The sequence below is a fragment of the Amphiura filiformis genome, chromosome 7, assembly GCF_039555335.1.
Source record: "Amphiura filiformis chromosome 7, Afil_fr2py, whole genome shotgun sequence".
NCBI classification, from domain to species: Eukaryota; Metazoa; Echinodermata; class Ophiuroidea; order Amphilepidida; family Amphiuridae; genus Amphiura; species Amphiura filiformis.
In genome coordinates this window covers 33,991,634-34,013,132 of record NC_092634.1, presented here as the reverse complement: position 1 = coordinate 34,013,132, position 21,499 = coordinate 33,991,634, and the positions used below count along the sequence as shown (strand labels likewise).

General features: G+C 37.9%; 1 protein-coding gene across 1 annotated transcript in view; it reads right to left on the bottom strand.

Moving 5' to 3' along the window:
* The window catches only part of LOC140157047 (mannosyl-oligosaccharide 1,2-alpha-mannosidase IA-like), a 105,331-nt gene extending 94,869 nt beyond the window's left edge, over positions 1 to 10,462 (bottom strand). Inside the window, exons 1-2 of the mRNA XM_072180112.1 lie at positions 9,827 to 10,462; positions 3,890 to 4,108 (exon numbers count right to left, since the gene is read on the bottom strand). Of these exons, the coding sequence (XP_072036213.1) occupies positions 3,890 to 4,108; positions 9,827 to 10,456 (849 nt within the window). The 5' untranslated portion in view covers positions 10,457 to 10,462. The remainder of the gene's footprint in view (positions 1 to 3,889; positions 4,109 to 9,826) is intronic.
* Positions 10,463 to 21,499: the final 11,037 nt, after the last annotated feature.

The window sequence follows — 21,499 nt, the reverse complement described above, 5'->3', positions numbered from 1 at the left end:
GCTCATGAATCACCTTAGCTAAGGCTACATAATAAGACCACTTGATTGACATCATTGTTTATCAACAAAGGCGAAGGACTGGTCTATCGATATGCTTGAACAATCCGCTACACTGTTTAATGGCTTTCTTGTACTACATGAAATAAATCAATAAATATATTTTGGTGTTTTATATAGCGCCTTTTCCCAGATCTCAGAGGGATCAAAGCGCTGCAATGTGGTGGGCGATTTAAAATGCACGTACCCTGAGCAAACTACGATGCGTACATACTGCAGGGAAAATAACAATGGAAATTGCCATAATTCGCATGCATACTGCCTAGCAATGACACCACATGTCAAGTGGTCTATAAGCCTGTCAATGTTAAACATGAAAACATTTTGTTTTTTTTTGTTTTTTTGTGGTTTTTGTTAAATGTTTAAACAGCCAATTTTTTTTTACTCAGCACAATTTGCCACATCAAATGGATATCGACAGCCATAATACTATTCAAATGTTTAGGGGCATGTACATTTTATGGTTTTGTGGTAGGGCTTGAGGACAAAATGGCAGACGAAGTACGGATACAGTCTTCCGACTCTCCCAGATGGCTCAGCTCATGAATCAAATGCACCTCAACCCAATTCATAGAGAGAATCTGTGGCAATCTGCAAAATGATGAATTCTTGGTATACGTACCGAGGTATCACGTGGGTCTTCATAGGGATCACTATCTGATTTTTCCTTGATGAAGAGAATACATTATTCTTCTCTGTAAAACAGTAGCTTATGACAAACTGTTTACTGAATTGTGAGTGATTTCGGTTGGTGGTGGTGGGGTTGTTTATTGGTTTGTTTACTTTGTTGTTCATATTCTGATGTTTTGCATCTAGATGTAGTTATTAGAGCTTTAGATCAGAGTGGCAAGTTTTCTGTGACTTAAAAGACCGAATTCCACAATTTTCTGTGCATGGTTTTAAATACTACATTCTGTGATTTTCCGTGATGTAATTTCAATTCTGTGTTCACATTCGGGGTAAAAAGAAGTTACTTGCATTATCTTCTTAGTTGTTTTAAGCCTGATATCTTTGACTACGGACTTCATTTTCATTATTTTAACCTCACATCTCAATATTTTTCTTCATTTTTATTTTTTTCAAGGAAAAACATGTTTTCCGCGATTTTTTATGTTTTCTGTTTTTTTCTGAAATTCTGTGAATTTGTCCGTTCTTCTGTGACACAGAAAACTTGCCACTCTACTTCAAATGAACATACTTGTATAAGCAAGATAGTCAATGAACAATTGAGCTGTGTCTGAAAACGCTAATTGTGGTTTATTCAAACATGATGACGGTAATTACTTTTCATGTTGTGTGCTGCTGCATGTACAAAATATCATGTTTGTATAATGTATATCGATCAACAGAACAATTCATGAATTGAAGCAAATAACATATTGGGCAATTGGCATGTTACATCAGGACCCTGACAGTGAGTTCAGAAGTATGTTACTGCATGGAAGCAACCATTGACCCTGTGATTGCGTATCAGGAACTACCGGTCGCGTAGGGCGCACTTCAATGCGCCCTATATGCATTATTGATCGCGTAGGACGCTTGTTCTAGTGACGCGTTCTTTAGCACCCTGGCAACCCCTCGTGTTGCCATTAGCACCCTATGGCAGCTCCCATACGTGTGTCAATTTGTGATTTGCGGGATTTTATTTTTCATGCTCTGTAGCGTGCAAATTTGGCTGGTCCGATTTTTACAGTGGGGGACCTGGTTACATATCTTCAAATGTACCGGTATGCACTTACTGTTTGCAAATGAATAAAGTGGATTATTCAAATTTATTGTGCATTATATTTTACAGAATAATATGAGTGTAAAATATTGAAAATTCCAACTTTAACCGACATTTTAAGTATGGTACTTTTTTTTTATCAGCCCCCATACATGTACGAAAGGACTTAAGTTTAATAGGACATCACCAAACTTTTGGTTTGTTCACAGTGGAATACATTTGTCATGTTTGTGCTATCTTTGCCCAATTCTTAATTCAGTTTTTTTTTTTTTACTGAGATGTCACTTTTGCATCAATCCTGCACACAATAATATTCAATTCCAAATGAAAAACTTCATTAAATTACAGAAAACTACACGTATGCACAAACTTTCTCAACATCTACAATAGAATACCTACACATGGGTATAACTAAAACAGCAAATAATGAATCAAATTTGTGGAACGCCGCATAGTACGCATCCCGAGTTAATCAGATTTGGCAGCCTTATCCTCACAAAATACAGTATGTATACTTGTATTCACTGTCGAATGCTCTGGATGCGGGGCTCCTATTTAACTCCAGTGTCAACATGGCATTATTGTCAGCATCTAGGTATGTGATGACAGATTGATTTGTGCCTTGCTTCAAAATAAATAATACAAGTATATTGCACAGGTATACGTGATTGTGAATGTGATGACACAATTTGATCCACTCAGGCTGAAGTTGGCAATTGTGGAAATTGTATGTTGTGTCATTGAAAAAAATTGCTGATCACAGTACAGTACTTTTAAATTAGCTTTTACACACTAAGTAACAAGCCTTGAAATAAGCAGGCGCCAGGAGCAAATTTGCCTTCTTAAGGGGGTACTACACCCCTCGATAAATTTGTGTTTATTTTTGCATTTTTCTCAAAAACTAATAACACAGTGGTAACAAAAGTTATGTATATTATAGGGGCAAGGAATCCAATTACTACACTGGAATTTCAGTGACCCAAGACAAGTGGTTCGTTATTTATGATAAGAAAAGAGGTACCGGTAGTATGTACCTCATTTCCTATCATGAACCGTTTGTCTTGAGTCACTGAAATTCCAGTGTAGTAATTGGATTCCTTGCCCCAATAATATGTACATAACTTTCGTTACCAATGTGTTATTATTTTTTGAGAAAAATGCAAAAATAGTCACAAATTTACCACAGGGGTATAGTACCCCCTTAAAGCCATCAATTGCTCCTGGTCTTTGTAAAATTCACATGAACCAATTGCTCCTGGTTCTTGAAACATTGAAGATTTGCAGTGAACCAGGAGCAATGTTCATAACAAATTGCTCCTGGTTCCAGTCCGCTTATTTCATGGCTTGCTGAGTAATGGATTATATGATCTAGATATAAATTTCTTGAATAACCTGCATATTTTTTTTATAATTTTGTTTTACCAAAAAACAAATTTAAAGAAATAGTCTATTCAAAAACTTACAATTTTAATAAGGTAATAATAAGTATAAAAATTAATTAATTAATTTACAAAGAAATACAAAACAATAAATTAGTTATTTCAAAGTTGTTAAAAAAATAGAGGGACACTAGTACGTACTCAATATTTAAATAATATAAATTTAAAAATAAATATTATTTTTTGCTGTATATAAATTATGTGTATGCAGGAATCACAATTTCATGCACCATAAATTAAATTATGGAAATGATCACAGTCAAACTGGAGTCTGGACCTTTTCATACATGGAAAACAATTGAATTAATTAACCGTAGAAAAAAGTCAAAGCCGCTGGCAATCACTGCTGGATGATTTTCTTTTTTATTTACACTTTTTAAAGCCTCTACTTTATGTAAAACAATGTACTGATGAGTGCTTACAATATTAAAAAGTGAAATGTGCAGAACTTTGTAAAATTAATGTAAAAATGCAGTTAACTTATGCCCCTGCAAACATTTGTGTGCAAACAGAAAAAGTAAAAACTAATAAAGTTTCTTCTTTTCATAGAGATTATAACTGCTTTTTAAAAATGAAATAAGGGTACATGTATGTCGTACTATGTCCGTATGTGTAAATGATGTTTGATTATTCTTTAGCAACACTTTTAACAAACAAACAAACTTACCGCTGCAGTAAATTTAAAGTCATGAGCAATCCAATCTCTGGCCTTATGATACTGGTCTTGTAATCCCATTATAAATAGTGTATCAATGCCATCTACTATTGTTGCACCTAGTGACGTTCTACCAAATATACTAGCTGAATGGCCCATGTGTGAGACTGGTTTCAGCTCATTGGCACCCCATGCGTACTTCTCATAGCCTCCCCATGCATGGAGCATCATCTGTGGACAGAACAAAACATGATTACATTCAGGGACATGAACAATTAATTAATGTACATATTGTCAGGCCTTGTCATTTGAGGTGAGTGAGAGCGATCACTCGCCTAAAATGAAGTTGTGGAGAACTTTTTATCACTCACCTACATTTGGTGTAATAATAATATGAGTGATTTTAAATCACTCGCCTACAGCTCACCTGACAAGTAATTTGAGGAGAGTGATTTGTTACTCGCCAGCAATTTTCAAAACACAAGGTCTGTATTGTAGGCTTGGGCGATTCTTATACAATTTAGATTTTGATTAATTTTTTTTAATTGCTTATTTTCGATTTGATTCCGCTCACACCATACAAACTGTCTGCCAATGATCACATCATTCACAAGCCTTTTTGATCTGGCTAAATATTGCCCATGCACCATCAAGCATGACTTAATGAGGAGCTGTTAATTGGCTGGGTTTTTTTTTTGTGTTTTTTTGTTTGTTTTTGTTTTTGTTTTTTTAGGTCAACCATGAATGATCCTAGGATTTAGGTCTAGGTCCAGGGACACTACAAAACCGAAAAAAAAAAAATGTGCAGGGTACACCGGGTACAAAATTACCCGAAAATGCCAGGACTAGTTTAAAATCAGCTCAATATTCACAAAATGTGATTATACAATGTACGTACATTTATGTTTGTACAGTCTAGCTCAGAGTCTCAGGCACGAACACAAAAAGATCTAGGTCTGTTTCTGTAATGCTCATTCTGTAAGATTTATTTCGATACATTACCGTAATATTTAAACACCAATGGCCCAAACAAGCTCATGCCTGGTACAATGTAGGACCAAAATAAGCTGACTACTGGATGAATACACTTGAATGTTAGATCAGTCAATTACAATCACAATAGGAGGAGGTACATGACTCAAGATCAAGTGAAGTGGATAGATAGTCATTTTGGATTGAAATTGGTATAACTTTGAGCTTGTTTTGGAGTGGTTTTTGGTCCTGGGTGTTTAGTACTACTTTTCAGTGTTTAAAAAAGAACCCACTGAACCCTATTTTTATAACCCAATTGATGCTAATGCACAAATCAATTGCAGTCCCTGCCCCCCCCCCCCCAGGGGCCAGGGATAGCGTCCAGGGACACTACAAAACCGAAAAAATAAAAAACCTGCACAGAATATAAAGTCACCTGCATGTGCAGGATTGCGGCCTGCAGGTGGTAAATCAAACACTGTCCGAGATTTCTGAAATTGCGAAAGGGCTTAAAACATGCAGTGAAGTGACTTCACTAAGTAGGGGAGATTGGGGTTAGTTGGAACGCGGGGTAAGTTGAAACATTGTATTTTTTTCTGACACAAAAAAATTAATTTGGTAAAATACTGGCACCTAGTAATAGGTATTAGTAAGGGTCATCCACCAAATTAGCAACAGCACTGATGCCCCACCAGTGTTGGCTTGGGAAAGGAATATCTGTTTTTGACTTACTGACTAATTTTATACCCCTCAGAAAAGATGCGTTATCTCCATCTTCCTGGTGTTGCTCGACCTGTCGGCGGCTTTTGACACCATTGATCATGATGTTCTGTTAAACAGGTTGACTAGTGTTTTTGGTATTTGTGGTAATGTTTGTGACTGGTTTAAGTCATACCTGAGTAATCGCACAAACAGAGTGAAGGTTGCCGGTGTACTATCTGATTTGCAAACTTTGAACTTCGGCCTGCCACAAGGCTCTGTAATCGGCCCACAGTCATTCTCGTTCTACACTCATCCCATTGCCAACATCATCAGCGTTCATAAGGATGTAAAATACCACTTCTATGCCGACGACATACAACTGTACATTCCATTCAGTCCACGCAATAAATCTGAACTGGACAATGCACTGAGCACTCTCACTAATTGCATCATGGATATCAAACTTTGGATGGACCGCAACATGCTTCAATTAAATGAAACAAAACTGAGTTCTTTGTCATATCCAGCCCACGATTCGAGCACTCTATATCAGAGGTGAGGCTGAATATTGGACCTGATGTTATTGTTCCATCTACTACCATAAAGAACCTTGGTGTTGTGTTTGACAAAACGTTATCAATGTCAAACCAGGTCTCTTCGATATGCAGTTCAATAAGCTTCCACCTTCGCAACTTAGCGCCAGATCCGAATGTTTCTAGACCAAGCTGCCTGTCAAGATGCAGTTCGAGCCATTATAACATCTAGGCTTGATTATGCCAACTCCCTGCTTTATGGTATTACATCGAAAGACTCAAACAGACTCCAACGTCTACAGAACCGTGCTGCCAAGCTCATCTCCAAGGCAAAAAAGTATGATCATGCCACACCTCTCCTTCGCGAACTCCACTGGTTACCAATACCTAGTCGCATCCATTTCAAACTGTTAACCATTGTCTACAAATGTTTCATGGACTCAACAACATCTCCATCATACATCACTGAACTAATTCAGCTTTACATTCCCAGTAGAAGTGGTTTACGCTCTGCGCAGGACACCAGGCTTCTCATTGTTCCACAAACACGCACTCTAACTGGCGATAAAGCCTTCTTTGTTGCAGGACCTTTTCTTTGGAACAAACTCCCTCGCCATATCCGCCACTCTCCAACGCTGGCAAGCTTCCGGTCTAATCTAAAGACTCATTTATTTGATATTTGATTTGTTGTTTGTTCTTGTATGTTTTTTCTTCTTTATTTTCTCTTGTAAAGCGCTGTGATACATGGTTTTCTTTGTAAGAGCGCTATATAAATGCTTGCATAGTATAGTATAGTATAGAAGATTCAGGGGATTATTTTTTGAGTATCATAAGCTCTGGTAGTAAGTCCCAGAATAATGTTAAATAAAAGTTTTATTGTATTTCTTCTTTTGTGTAATGAACTTTGAAATGTAAAAATAGGCATCGGGGTTAGTTGAAACATTTGAGGTGGGGTTATATTGTTGACACGTGAAAATCGCATAGAAAAATATGGTTAAAAATTTGACTTTTTAAAAATTTGTAACATGTTTACCATTTCTTCAATACCGTATTGCTTTAATATGGTTAAAAAGCAATAATACAAGCAAAAAGTGCACACAGAAAGTACATTTTATAATATTTTAGGCTTCTCATATTTTGTTCCATGGTGACACTCGTCACCTTGTGTCCAAAGTATTGACCCGCACTCCCACATATATATTTATTCATTTTTTCACACTGATTGTATGTTAAAGGGTGCCTTCAAGGGAAGTATAACCCTAACAACACAATAATAATTATTTTGAAATTTTTACAAGCCGTGTTTCAACTAACCTCACCCTATGTTTCAACTTACCCCAGGGGTGGGGTTAGTTGAAACACTTTTTTCAAATTTTCAAATTGGAAATATGAATAATCATAAGCAGGTCCAATAAAGTTTAAGGCTGTATTTGTAGCATGTATGTATGTATATATGTTTATACTGATATGGTTAGTGTTTCTTGAAAGTAATCGATTTGCGTTAAAAAGACGATTTTGTGAAAAATGTTTCAACTAACCCCAATCTCCCCTATGTTACAGTACCGTAAACTGGGGTGACTTTGGACACGCATCTAGCTAGGAAAAATTATTTCATACAGGCTCTTTTACCAAAATATTTCTAAGAATATTTTTGTACATGTTGTTCATGTGGTAATGTACATGAAAATTACAAATGACTATGTGGTATTGTGTTATCTTGCATGCTTTTCATAACTTTTTTACTGCACCCAAAATATACAGGATTTTTGTGGTGGTCAAACCAGTGTTCTTAATTAACCGGTAAATTATAAATGGCGGTTAATTAACCGGTTAATTAACGTTAATTAACCGGTAAGATTGGTTAATTATGGTTGGAAAATATATAAATCCGAGCTTGGAATTCACTATGCCATCATACTGAAGAACATTGCACAAGCATAACATGAGCAGATGAAGTGTTCTTGTCCACCTTTAGCTTTAAAACATTCCATTTGAAAATTTGAAAATAAAAAAATTATTTTTATATAAACTTATAATGTCAATTCAACCTGTTTAAAAAATATTTACACTCATTGAGTTGACACAGATGCACAATGGCACTGTAAGTCTGTGACTCGCATACATTTTTAATTTTATCAACTTTTTATTTACTGATTGAAACAATCCTGGGTAAAAATGGTATAATCTGCTCACTCTGCTGTGGATTTTTGGGCACTTGTACAACAGTGGTGTGGTGTGGGGGGGGGGGTACTGCCTGGTTGAAGATATATGGGGATGTGCCACATTTTTGGGATACCCTTTCAGCAATTTTGGTATATTATGGGTAAAGACAGAAAATGTGCGATGTGCAAAAAGCGCCGAAATTTGCACATTTTGGGTCATTAATTTGTAAGCGCTCTTTAGCAATGTCATATTTCATTGAATTTACAACTGTATGACAAAACAGATGAAAATAATAACTTTTTGCACAAAATTTTTCAAAGAACCCCCCAGATTTGTACATGTGCCAAGCATAGACCATGATATAGTCTGCATGGTCTATGATGTGCTGCATGACACTCTAGGACTAGAGAACAAGAAGATATTTACTATTTTAATATTTCCAGTGAATATTGAAGTGATATTTAAGTGTTAAAACTTAAAAAAGTGTCAGAAACTCAGAATAATTCAAAATTCATATATTTTAACCTATTTTACCACCGGTTAAATATGATGCGGTTAATTAACCGGTTAATTAACCAGTAAGATTGAGGTTAATTAACCGACTAAGAACACTGGGTCAAACTTTTGGGGTACGGTACTCCACCGGAACATAAATTTATAACAAGGACAAACTTTGAACCCCAAAATTATTGGAAAATAAAATAAAATAAAAATATGAAGGCAAAGCCACCCCGTTTTACGGTAGTATTACCGCATTACATACTGATATCTTGTGGGGCGAGATCTAGGATTGTGTGTGAATGCGGCAGAATGCCTACTGAATTTTACACACAAAACCTTCATTCACTCGGTCGGACATCCGGGAACATTGTCCCCTTCGTCCCCTTTGCACAAGTGCGCGCATAGCAACCAGCTCGAGAAAGGGGAACTGCACATGCGTTATGCGTACAATGTACACTGGTTTTACAAGGCTATTTCCCCTTTGTAAAGGTCAGCCCGACCAAGGGAATGATATGAGAACAACCTTACAGGTACATGCTTAGGTGTACACTAAATGGGAGAATGAATAAAAAAATTGCGATTTCAAATTCATGAATGAGACTCATTCTCCGCTCATTTCCCACATTCCCTGACATATAGGCAAAATATCTAATTCTCGATCATGAGAGCCAATTGGGTACGCACATTGTGGTGAGCATACTACGCAACAATCAAATGCTTAGCCCAAGGAGCAAGCCCAGCTTTTAACAATTGAGCATTCATCACAGTCTTTGAAAATGATTGCTCTTGACAAGGTCCAGGTTTGGTCATGTAGGTCGCGCGATTGTGTCATTCCATAGAAAGTACACTGACACAACAGTACGCAGAAGGTACATTGTAGACCAGACCTTATGTCCTCTCAATGACAATGCTCATGATCGAGAATTAGATGATATTATAAAGTACTGGCCAATTCAAATGAATGAATATAAATTCCATATCTACGGTACATCATTACAATAAATTGTAATTCCATTGCGAAACTCATCCCAACACAAATTCTAGCACAGGCATAAAACAGGTTACAGGTGGTATGTACCTCGCGTATTTTATTCCTCCTTGTTTTTGTTTGTTCGTCATCAGGGTCACCATCCGATTCCTCTATAACACCTTTCTCTTCTATATGTTGCCTTGCTTTGTCTTTTTCCTCTTCTCGTTTTCTTAACTCCTCCTCCTTCTGCTTCCGTTGGAAGTTCTCCTTATCTTTCTCAACTTCCTGTTTAATTTCATGATGATCATCACCAACTTGTGGTGGTTCGTTTACTCTTTCTTCACTTTCACCTGCTTTTTTGACAGGTGGGTTTATTGCTTCCCTGGCTTTTTCTAAAGCCTGTTCTTGCTGTATAAGTAATTCCAGTTTTCTTTGATCATCTCGTTTGTGAAGTTCGTGGTCCTCGATATCATGACCAAAGTCTATTGCTCCTTGTCCTGCTGGTACTAAATCCATGGGACGAGGTCTGAACAGTTCTTGCGGTGAGTCTACAAATGAGTTAACCCGATCGGGTAGTAAAAACATCGCACTATAACATAAACTTATGAAAACTAGACCTATTAGACATAACACATATTTTTCTGTAGTTCTTAGTGCTACTCTTCCGCCCGAAACGGGTACAGGAACACCGTTTACATAGCGTTGATGCAAGGGTAAAATCGGCCTGTTCGTCGCCATTTTGCTCAGCTGTGTCACTAATGTCTGGGTTGCCAGCCTGATATTGAGTTAGTGAACCTAAAGTTGACGTGTCAAATTCCTCTGCGCATGAACCTCAATAAACTCGAGTAAAAAAATACCTTACCGAGCAGCATCCTCTCTTTTGTCATTTTCAGTAGATATCCACTAAAAAAGGCATATTCCTAAAATGTCAGTTGATTCCGCTTTTGCGAGTTATGCATGATTTATGTCATCCTGTGTATCATAATACAACCAGAACGTAAATCAAAGCTAATCAACTTGGACGATATTTTTGGTAAACGAATTATTTGCAGATTTTTTTTTTCATTTCACTTTTTTTTCATTTCACTAATCTTTTTTCATTTCACTAAATAATATTTAGGCCCATATATTTTGGTGACCAAGGCTAAACTTAACACAACAAAGTATATAATAATAAAGCACATTAATTTCTAGTGTGATCATCATGATCACAGTAGAAATCAATGTTGAGCCAAGTTTTACAGAGAGAGAGAGAGAGAGAAAAAAACCTGACCAACAGATACAATATTTAACATCTACATCAATGGTATAAAAATTCATAGTGCATGGTTAAACGTCGTCTAGTGCTCTTGTGCCTGGCTCTTTTTCTTTTATTCATTTCAGCCATGTTCTGTCTCAGCAATCAGCCCTAAAAAGATAGAGAGGGCAGTCTAACGCTCCTAGAAAAATCTCTGAATTAACCGATGATTAATTGGATATTTCGGCAACGGGATGTCGTGTTTATGTTATCGTGTAATTTTAGGACACGTATCTGAGGACGCTCTTGCCCTGACACTCCCACTCTGTCCCAGTGCATGCCTGGATACACCAAAGCGGTTCTTCAAATTGAGGATATTTTTTCAATACTAATTCCAAAAGATCCTGCATTTTTTTAGTGGGTTTTTTTTTGCACTTTGACCATTGCCCAAAATCGGAAACAGAATTATGCCGGGGAATTAAGGCTTTAGAATTCATGGCCTGACTTTTAAAAATCACCGAAACTTTTATAGGAATCATGAAAAGTCTTGAACTTTTAGGCCCCCACGCTACCCATTTTAGCTCATTTTGTATTCCTCACATTCAGAAACAGTATAGTTTGACCTATCTCTGATGTGCAATTTTCGGCTCTACTACGGGGTAAAAAAAAATCAAAATCGGCTCCGAGGCGATTTTGATATAAAATTGGATCGGTTGAGCCCATATTGGTCGAGCTAGGCCTATGAGTTTTAAAATATTGGACTTTAAACTCATAGCGAGACCAATAAATATTTAGACTACCCCGTAGTCCACTTGCCCATTCTGCATATACTCTGGGTATTGTATTTGAGCTTAAAACTCTGATTTAATTAATGTGTGCACAATTGATAGATTTTCACATCTGATCTTTTTAGTCACCCTACACCCTCTGTTTGTTAGCTCCCCAAGTATTTTAACCTGGAATTTCGCGATTAGGCCAATGAAAGTTAATTCCGAGTTTATCCCCTTTTTTTCCCAGGTTGGTGAGGTGACTTTTTCATTTTTCATTTTTCATTATGTCAACAGATTTCATTATTGACCTAAAATGCGTGTTGATTTAAAGCCACACTCATACATGTTATTTATAAACATGTTTTTATATGGGTAGGGACTAGAAAAGTTAGAAAAGGGCCTCGTTTTGCTTCCAAGTTATGAATTTATGTGTTTCCAATTGCTAAAACTGGTGAAAACACTGATACTTTGAAAATAATGAATTATTTTGGCATTTTTGAAAATTTGACGCGGGTGTTTTTGGTTACCAAAAAGTGACGCGGGCGGGGGACGATAAACTCGGAATCGACTTTCACTCGCCTTAAGGGGTTGTTTGGAATGACAGGTGAGTCAGGGGTCAAAAACAAAATTTTTACCTTTTTGACCTCAGCACATGTGTATGTATGATCTGCCATACAAAAATTAAAAAACAATACCTCAAAGTATCATTTTTAATGTTTTTGTCATAATCACGCTTTTCTACAAATTTCATCTGTTTGTACCGGGGGCGTGTCTGTTGCCAGGTAGGCCTACATGACAGCATAGACACACGTTACAACCTTGAATAATAATACAGAATTGTGACGTTATATTCTTCTTAACCTATCTTAGAACTGCCTATTATTTCAATTGTTATACTGTTCTGGTTGGTTTATTGCATATACTGTATAGAAATTATGCAATATGACGTCGAGCATGACAGAGTCATCTTCATTCAAATAAAATTCAGGTACCCGTAAGGTACCACGGAGCAATTCGCACGATAATACAATAAAACAGATGAAAGGTATGAATGGTTGTGGAATCGAATTGCAGACCTGTCCCTCTGTCACCTTAGAACTGCATCTCGTAGGCAATGGTAGGTAATAAACCAGCCGGAACGGTATAACAATTGAAATAACAGCATGTCTTGGTCTCAATTCAAGATGTGCAATTTGGACACACCTACTCGTTGGCTGATTTATACTTCAACAGTTCCTCAAAGCAATATCAGAAAAGCCACTATCTCATTGTTCATTGGCCCGCAGTTTGCGCTCGCCCCGGGGCACTCAACTTTAGAATTGATGGGTATATGTGCCTACAAGCGTCGCGAAGTAGGCGCATATCAGTACAAAACGTTGGGTTTTTTTTAATAAAAAAAAGGGTCATTATGTACAATCAAAATGAAAAAGGGGTCATTGGGTATAATATTTTGAAAACTGAAGGTGCCTGGTCATCGGGTATAGTCGGCTTCAAAAGAGAGGCATATATTGACAGGCACATACCGTCACCTCTAAAGTTGATGCCCCCCGGGTGCTCGCATTATATTTTGTTCATGGCTCGGCTTTTAAAACTCCCACACATCACAATAAGGCTATTGAAAAGTGTATAGAATAGCTAATGATAGACCGGTCCCTGCGATTAGTCGCGGACCCGAGCGACAATATAGTAAACACATCGAGTTTATAACACAAGTGACAGTAGTCGTGAATTATGGAGGGTTTCATTGAACTTCTACCAGCAAAATATGGAATAATACTAACACAAGACACCAATCGAGATGATGATACCAGCCATAATGGAAGGCTTGTATTTGACCTTCTTATGAATCCAATTTCGTGGCGAGAAGTTAAAAAGGTAATGTATATTTCAAGAAATTTGGGTTCAAAAATTCCGTATCAGCTCGTATCATCAATTCCGTAAATATGGCGTATAGAGGCACAACTTGACAATAAACTGAACTATTTAAACGTAAAGGACGCACTGGATACACATAAATTTGTGTTTCCTTGCTGGCGGAATAGTTGCAAAACTCTTTTTGTCAAAAAGTTGGACAATTTATGAATTATGATTGGCAAAATAGCGAAAGGAAATAGACTTTTCCAACCATGTAAAACTACACTGGGTTGTTGACATGGTCGACATACATTAAGGCATACGCATGTTCCTAAAGTAGGAGGTAAGTACTATAATTAATTGTTTAAAGTGCTCAACATACCAGCAAAAATTCATAGGGTCATCAGAGTACAGGGACTTTGTGAAATACTGGGTTCAAAATAAAAGTGCGTCAGCCGATATGCAACATCAAATATAAAAGCCGATTTACATAATTTCCCATGACCTTACAGAAGTGATCGTGCTCAAATATAAAACTATAGAGTTTGGTCCTTGATATGCACCATCAATTGTGTACTTGTGATCAATATTGCTAGGCAAACAATCACAGCAAACATGCCAAAATCCTCCCATTTCTCCTCCATTAACACACATATAAACCCATCCCTTAATAAACTTGCAGATTTTAAAATCAGAATTGTTCAGTGAAGTGCCAATACAATTATGACATTATGATAATTTATGTTGCATTCAATAAACCTACATACACTTTACTTTTACTGTCACTAATATAATTATATAAACTTTTTCATAACAATTTTATACTACATGTAGGCCTAGTAGGCCTATAGGCCTATATTTTGATGTAATAAATATCAGTATAATTTCGAGTTCAACTGAATGCTTTCATCATGATTAACATTAATAACATGCATTTATTTATCAAAAATAGACTATGGCATAGTCTAATAAATATTGGGCGTAAAGCATCCAATTTTATCATTATTATGTGTTGGATCTAATATTATCACAACTTGGATCCATCAAAACATAATGATAATAAAAAGTGGTCTCAAACTGTTCCGCTTGGTTGAACAGCATTAAACAAATAAAAGACTAGTTTGACATATCTCTCAGATTTTTTGTTACCAAACATCACAAAATAGGTCACGGTTAATGGGTTTGGACTTGGCCTCGGGTGTAATACCCAGGTAACGAATTCGAAACACATGAGATAATTATGACAAGCTTCGAGTGGGCCTACCTTAAGTTGCCCCCCTGACTGCTAGTTTGTGATATGTGTAAATTTAATAGCGAAACCTATCTCGGTTCCGTTTTACTGCTGCTTAAAATAATTATTCAAAACTTTGATTTCGATTAAATCTCTGCTCATGAAACATGTTTGCAGCGAGCTGTTTCCTATTTTATTGATTTTATGCGCATTTGCTGTCTACCGAAGATAGCTAAAGTTGAATGCAGTTTGTTATTTTTACCTCTTGAATTGAACGAAATAGATTGATGTTTTTGTAAATTTGTGATATGGTGTTATCTACTAAAGATCAAATTAAAATTTCTAAATATTTATGTCGTGTAACTAAACATCTAAAAAAAAAAGTAACTAACCGCCCTTAAATAATGGCCATTATTCAAAAACGGGCGATGGTAATACAAATCTGTAAAATGCGTTGGAAGCAGAATTTATTTTTGCATATTTTGACACTTAATTACGGTAGCAATTGACTAAAATATTAAAGTCACAGCGTACATTTAAATCAATGTAACCCACGATTTGAAAGTTGCAGTAAAATCTATTGATTTGTATTCAGCATAATGGAAGGAAATCTGTGAAATGATATATGAGTCAGTGTTGTAGGTCTCGAGACCAGGTACGTCTCGGTCTCGAGACCATCTCGAGACCTGGTTTTGCAGTGTCTCGGTCTCGGATGTCAAGGTCTCGGTCACCCGGGTCTCGGTCTCGGAACTCAAAAGTCTTGGTCTCGGACCTCAAAAGTCTCGATCTCGAACGATTTTTTGTTCGAGACCTGTCGAGACCTGAAGAAAAAGATATGATTTTCTGTCGTTGTTCATTATTTACCGTATTCCTTGCCCTAAATTTCAATGAATGTTGAAGAAATTGTTAAGAATAAAGATACAGAAATCATTTCATAAAGTTATAAAAAGTTATAAAATGAATCATAAGTGAGCATGTTCGGATGTGAGCTTCCAATTTGATTAAACATAGGTGGGCAGGTGACGGAAGCGAGGATCCCACTAAACTTTTGCAAGAGGAACATTCTCCACAAAAGCATAATAGTTGCCCTGTGCAGTGTGCATCTTCTTTTTAGCACGAAAAACACCGTGTTTTGGGCCCTTCACACACTGGGTCTTCACAAACTAGCCTAATTTTGCCTCCACTATAGCCAACATTTTTGAAATTTTCCCAAAATTTGGAGGAAAAATTGTAAAAATTAAGACAAATAGTAGGCCTATAGTGTTAAACTGTGGTTCCAAATTTCTTGAAAATTTTGTAGCTTGGTACAATGATGGGTTCCCTTTCAAATTCTCAGCGGCACACCGCTACCCAAACCAAACTTGAGTATCCCCCGGGATTAAACCAAGGTCTCGGTCTCGGTCTTGGTCTCGAAACTTAGAGGTCTCGGTCTGGGAAGGGGTGGTCTTGGTCTCGGAAGGTTTGGTCTCGGTCTCGGTCTCGATCTCGGACGGGCAGGTCTTGGTCTCGGTCTCGGACATAGAGGTCTTGACTTCAACACTCAGTGAGTGTTTTTGTATTGTTGTATAAAGTCGACACCCTCATAACCAAAGTGCCCATAATTTTTTAGTTTCTTATAGGATAGTAAAAAGCATTTACAAAGCTGGATTTTGTAGAACCCCCCACACTCAATGACTTGTTCACCTTGTTGGCACAATTCAAAAGGAGTAAGTTTGGACAACTCAAAAATAGTGTAAAAGTTGCCAAAACAAAATTCATTTTAGTTATCCGAACTTAAAAAAATGCTGAAAAAGCTCAGAAAGTTCCGTCAACTAATCAACTTTGTTGGCATTACTTAAAAAGTTGATGACAATCAAGAGAAAGATGGAGGAAATTGAATAGCAGTCTCGATGATTCTGATAAAGTTGATGAGGCTGCTGCACTCAATAAACAGATGGATGTGCTGAGAGCAGCTGATGAGACTGGGAACTATTTCTTGGACAATTATCCACACACTCTCCGGAAAGAACACCAAGCGAAATGTGAAAGTCAAAAGAGAGATGGGATAGCTCCTTCAGAACTACATGTACCCCCACCAGAGCTCTCACCAGCGCAAGACGATCTCCCCATCTGTGCTGACCCCCTACTCGTGAGGAGACTGTTAATAGGTCTGTCACACTACGACGGACTGGATCAACGTACATCACCGAATACAAAAATATTTTATTCGGTGGAAAAATCACCAGTCCGGCAGAAGATTCGGTGGGATTTTGGGTCCGATTCCCGTTCGTTGCTCTATGCGTTGTGGCCGCTAATAATCCTGCAGGCGTCTTATATCCGATCGTTCAACATCCGACAAATTACCGGATTTGGGGGTCCGATTCCCGTTCGTTTCTCTATGCGTTGTGGCCGCTAATAATCCCGCAGGCGTCTTATTTTCGATCGTTCAACGTCCGACAAATGACCGGATTTGGGGGTCAACGTCCGACAAATGTCCGCATTTGGGGGTCCGATTCCCGTTCGTCTCTCTATGCGTTGTGGCCGCTAATAATCCTGCAGGCGTTTTATATTCAATCGTTCAACGTCCGACAAATGACCGGCGAATCCGTCGCATGTGGCACCAACAGGGACGTCCACCCTATCAGAAAAGTGGGGGAGGAGAGGGTGTTTTAGAGGGTTTTGACCCCTTAGAGGCAGTGACGTAGCAAGCACTTTTTCAGAGGGTGAACAAAGTGGGGAAAGACAACTTTTAAGGGGGTAAATTTTGACGAAAATGGTCAAATATTAGCTAATAAGTACAAAAGGGCTACAAATCTGATATATCAGGGCAACCAGCGTCCGGAGACAATAGAGGTGAGAAACCTTTGGACAATGAAGGCCCAATTGAAACCATTTGTCATTTTTTGGATCAATTTTAGCACTATTATTGGGTAGTATTTTAGTTTGAAACAGCCGCAAATTGGTGAAACGAAAGCCTAATTGAAGCCATTAAAAGTTTTCACCATTATTGTATAATATAAACAATTGTTTTAAAAATAACACGTGGATGTCCATAGCAGAAGCAAAAAGGAAGACTTGTCCATTTTTGAAAATGAAGGTCCAATTGAAGCCATTTGCATGGAGACTGTAGGGCCTATTTACATTATTAGGCCTAGGCCTGTTGTGTATAAATTTAGTTTTAAAAATGGAAAATTTGGAAAATTGTTTTTAGTGCATCATTTTTACACTATTATTGCCTTAAACAAAAAACAAAGAAGGCCCGATTTGAATTTGCAAAATTTAAAATGTTATACACTGATCCACTGACACTTAGATATAAGACTTCAGACTCGTAATTTCAGGTAAAGCATGCATGGATTGATATGTTAAAGTCAGGAATAGACCTATAAGTCCGTCTTAAATACTGACTTTGGTGACAAAATATCACGGGCCCTGCATATGGACTGGCCGGCAGTAATTTTCACAGGCTTTTGGGCCAAGGAACCACATTTAAGCACTGTCTATAATAATCACAGGCCTATACTTAGGCTTACTAGTACTACTATCCTGGGCCTACTCAATAACGTATACAATTTAACCTTTTCCATGTTTTCTCTTCCTTTTTCTTTCTTGTCAATCACTAAAACTGGTAGGAATTTGATATTGCGTCCTCTACCCTTCAGAAAGTGCCCTCCCTCAATACTACTTACATGCATAGGCCTACTACTAAATTACGTGCAATTTAACTTTTTCTCTTCTCTTCTCTCTTCAATTTTTCTCACTTTCTTTTCTTTTTTTCTCTCCTTTCCCCCTTTTTTTCTACTTGTCAGTCACTAAAGTACTGGGGGAAATATGATATTGCGTCACACACCCTTCAGAAAGCCCCCCCCCCCCATGATCGATGCACATGTTCGCCATAGGCCTACATCCGGCACAAGCGCCTGCGAAACCTTGCAAAGACCCGCGGTATATAAACGAAAGAATAACGAACAAACCCAGGGTATATACAGAACAGTACGAACACACATCGGACAACTTCCGAACATGTGTATTCGAGCACACTCCGTTTCAAGTTTTGTGCATGCACAAAACTTGAAACGCATTGTCGACGGACTAAACAAACATCACCTAACACGAAACGCATTTGGCGGATAATAACAGGACATAATGAAGAACATAAAACGAACATTGACGAACACTAACGGATTTGCTAAAATACCATCCGTTTCTTATACGGAAGACCGATCCGGTGTAGTGTGACACTAAGACGGTCTGGGTCAACGTACATCACCGAATGCAAAAATATGCTATCCGGTGGTGAAGGCCTCACAGGAACGTATTTGCAACGAACACGGGCCGAGTGCAATGAACAAAGAACGAACATGAACGAAAGGAGAGCGAACAAACTCCGGCAATATGCAGTACCATACGAACACACATCGGATAAATACCGAACATGTGTATTCGGTACACTCCGTTACAAGTTTTGTGCATGCACAAACTTGCCGACGGACTTAACGAACATCACCTAACACATTGACGAACAACAACGGATTTACTAAAATGCAATCCGTTTCTTGTACGGAAGACCTATTCGGTGTAGTGTGACAGACCTATAAGGCAATTACCACCATTAAAGCCAACAAAGCAGCGGCTTTAGATTGTGCCATTACAGTCGAGGCCATTCAGGGAGGTGGTGATCAAACGGTTGATGTCATTCATGTCATGCTTTCTGTTCAGAAGCTTACACTACAGTATCTCCACCACGCCAATGGATCAACAATGTTATTATACCATTACCAAAGAAAGGTGACCTTTCTTTGTACGTCGTATAAAACGCACGTGTTACGTGGCAATATGCTCAGTCCGACAAGGCCCGCAGAGCTTGCACAGTGATTGCTCGCGGGCAACCCAACCCAAACCTCCACGTGGTGTCGGATGGGTAATGCTAACTTGGGCAATGGGGAAACAGGCGTGGAAGCGAAGATTTCGGCGTATTCGGAGGACCATGTTTAGTTTTGGCCACGGTAAGCTACGGTATAGCCACTTCTTCAGCTGATTCGGCCTGGTGTGGCTCTGAGAAGACACCGTTTGGTTTTTGAAAGGAAATTTACGCACAAGCATCCGAGAGGAAATACAGCAAAAGTATCCGTACATGTTCAGCATAGCATAGCCAACGTGCAGTGAAGCAGAGAAAGAATTCATGGTATTGAATAGGATCGAACAAAGGTATTGCTTACGAAAGATTTGTACAGCTGGTGATGCACATAGCCGTAGCAGCTGAAAGCACCAACCTTCTTAAAAAAAAGCAAGCAAAAAGCAAAAGCAATATGCTCATTTTATGACATGTCGAAGTTCATGCAACGCGCCTAATTTGCAGCACGAAAAAGTCTCATTTTGAAAGTAAAGTCATGATATATGGATGTAGTGGTCCTTAAAAATATATGTTTTGGGGCAACTATAATATTTGGGGAGCACAAAAATACAACTTTAAGCAACATGTTAACCTTGGTCTTTAGTCAACATCAAAAGCATGCTCTATTCAATTAGGCAGAGACTCGGTCACCATTAAATTTTCAACCACATTGCCCTCTATCGACCAGATCAGATAACAGTTCTAGCCGCCTTGTTCTCCTTCGTAACGAATGAGCACAATCCAGTTTGGAACCGAGACTAGCAATATTTAGCACCGTTTTCAACGTCGTATAAACGCACGGGCCAACGTACGTACCACGCACCACGTACCGGGGTATGTAATATTGCAATCTCTCTATTATTTTGAAAACGAAGTAGTCAGTACGCGTACCTCGTACAAAGCGAAATGGATGCGCGCATAACGCCTGGCTTCAAATTAGAGAATAAAGGTACTGCTTTTAGCCACTCATATAACACGGGCGACATCATTATTTCAAAAATAATGATGTCGCCCGTGTTATATGAGACGATAGATGCACGACAGCGGTTAAAAACAATACCTTTATTTTCGTTCTTAAACACTTCAACTTTCTAATAAAAATATCATAAGTAATACGAATTTTATTAAATCCTACATTTTGCAAGGAATAATACCTTGGGCTTAAAATCTATGGAGAAACTGATCGATACAAGAAATCCCAGGCCTGTTAAATGGCGTACATACTTGTTTTGATCCAAATGAAGGCCTATATCAGGGTGTTTCAAGAAATTTCTGATTCCACCAGAAAACATTAACCAAACTTTTTCCTGTTTGGTCAGTAAATAGAGAGGACCTTCCTTCATGAAGAGATCAACTTTTTTAATGAAAAATTTAATGAGATGAGAACTACAACAGGTTGAAGTGACACCATTCCGTGCATCAGGTGTTCAAACGCAATTATCTCCGAATTTGGAGTGAATCAGACAAGCAAACTTACATACTCATAAAATTTAACTATTTTTGAAGACAAAATGTGTAGGATGTTAAGAAATTTAAGAATGTTTAAGCCTACCGCGGCCCATCTCAAATCATGCACTTCCCCGTGCACTTCTCACTACCATGTCCATTTCATATGCTATCCATCCGGGTCCATCATGGCTTCCATGCACACACAGATTGCTCAATGTAGTAAAGATAACCTTTGAGTTGGAGCAAATTTCTCAAAATTGGTAGTGATTAATGTTACCAAACTTATGCCATGATGAAATATAATAATTTTTGAAGATAAAATGTGCTGACCTTAAAAGATTGAACAATGTTTAAGACTACCGCTTTT